At 58.5% G+C, this 1501-nt stretch overlaps 1 protein-coding gene across 1 annotated transcript; it reads right to left on the bottom strand.

Moving 5' to 3' along the window:
* Positions 1-10: 10 nt before the first annotated feature.
* LOC102500937 (putative transcription factor Ovo-like 1) lies at positions 11-1089 on the bottom strand. The gene is made up of 2 exons (XM_006160947.1): positions 900-1089; positions 11-571 (listed from the first exon to the last, which is right to left on the bottom strand). The coding sequence occupies exons 1-2, from the start codon at positions 1012-1014 to the stop codon at positions 276-278; spliced, it is 411 nt and encodes a 136-aa protein (XP_006161009.2). The 5' UTR covers positions 1015-1089; the 3' UTR covers positions 11-275.
* Between the last annotated feature and the right edge of the window lie 412 nt (positions 1090-1501).

The raw sequence follows: 1501 nt of genomic DNA, 5'->3' as shown, positions 1-1501 counted from the left end.
GAAGGCACCCCTGGCCTCACCCCTGCCCCAGACATATTCACGCTTTCCCAGGCTCAGCACGGCCTCGGTCCATGAGACAAAAATGCAAAAATGATCAGAGGTCAGTGCTGGGCCTAAGCGACGAGGCGTGCCTGGGGGGAGACCGAGGCACAGAGGCTCCACGCGTGATCACTGGTGTTCTGGCAAGAAGCCGCAGGAGGGTGGACTGGCAGGGCAACAGGAGTGACCCTGGACCTTCTCAGGACCTCTGGGCGCATCCCTGGGACTCGTGTCACTCAGAGGTGGGGACTGCCCTGCAGCAGGGAAGTGACGGTGTTCTGTAGGGCCACAGCGACCTTCTTGGAGGTCTTGCGCAGCAGCGGGCTGTCGGGGTGGTGCTCCTTCAGGTGCAGGATGTGGCCTTCCTGGCTCTCGGACGTGCAGCCGCACTCCTCGCACACGTAGAGCTTGGCCCGCCGTTCCTTGTACGCGTACTTCTGCTGCACTCCGTGGATCTTCTTGAGGTGAGACTCCAGAGAGCAGCGCTGGGTGAAGGCCTTGTCACAGAGGCTGCACTTGTAGGGCCTCACGCCTGCGGGGAAGACACGGGCCAGCATCAGGGACCTGAGGGGGACCTTGGAACCTATGTGTAGCTTCCACTTAGAGAGCGGCCAGGAGACCCGATTCTGAGGCAGAGGAAGGGATGGAGGGAAGTCTGTCCAATGCCAATTTCCCAAGTGACTCAATCAAAAAAGCTCTCACCAGTGGACTTGGGGAAGGGGTGGTGGCTCCTTCTCTGCCCAAGATGTCCCTCCCAGACTATCAATTCCTGAGAGAGAGCCAGAATTGCTGGAACCTTCCCACATGGCTTGGCCAGGCAGGTCTGACGTGCTCCCCTGCAGCCACGGGCTTCTGCTTACCGGTGTGAGTTCGGACATGTCTCTTGAGGTCAAAGGTGTCATTGAAGCCCTTCCCGCAGTATGTGCAGAGGTGCCTCTTGACGTCGTTGTGACATTTCATGTGGCGATTGAGCATGCGCTGGTAGGTGAAGGCCTTCTGGCAGATGTGGCAGGTAAAGAGTTCTCCACTGGGATTGTCCCCCAGGGTCACCTATGGGGTAAGACAGAATTTGTGACAGACATTGAGAAGTAAGGGCTGCAGGCTGGCAGACTGGGAGGATAAATGCCAGTACCCAGCGGCTCCAAGGAATGGGTGGCATGGTCTCAATGCTCCTCCATCAACATCTTAGAGACTGCTCTGTAGGTGGCCCTGTCACTTACAACTCCTCCTGAGACTCAGGTGCTGTCGCACCACACCTGCTCATCTGACACCCCTCCTCTGCCCAGCTTCAGCCCCAGGGAAGGTCCCCTTGTTGTTAGCTAGTCAAGACTTTTGGGGTCAGGCCTCACTTCTCCAGCTCATCTGCTGTCCTGACCCCTGGTTCTCTCTCCACACTCTCTCTACCCATGGGGCCCGAGGGGTGGGGAAGGGGCTAGAAGGGGCTGGAGGGACACCATGAGCA

This window comes from Tupaia chinensis, unplaced genomic scaffold (genome assembly GCF_000334495.1).
Source record: "Tupaia chinensis unplaced genomic scaffold, TupChi_1.0 Scaffold135313_1, whole genome shotgun sequence".
Classification (NCBI taxonomy): Eukaryota; Metazoa; Chordata; class Mammalia; order Scandentia; family Tupaiidae; genus Tupaia; species Tupaia belangeri.
Note: the sequence above shows the minus strand (reverse complement) of the source record. Positions and strands in the feature narration are given on the sequence as shown.

Bases quoted from the DNA above. Each gene is read 5' to 3' on its own strand.
- LOC102500937 (XM_006160947.1), bottom strand. From the start codon at position 1,014: ATGCTCAATCGCCACATGAAATGTCACAACGACGTCAAGAGGCACCTC. The intron at 572-899 runs GTAAGCAGAAGC...TCTTCCCCGCAG, and splicing joins ACATGTCCGAACTCACACCG to GCGTGAGGCCCTACAAGTGC.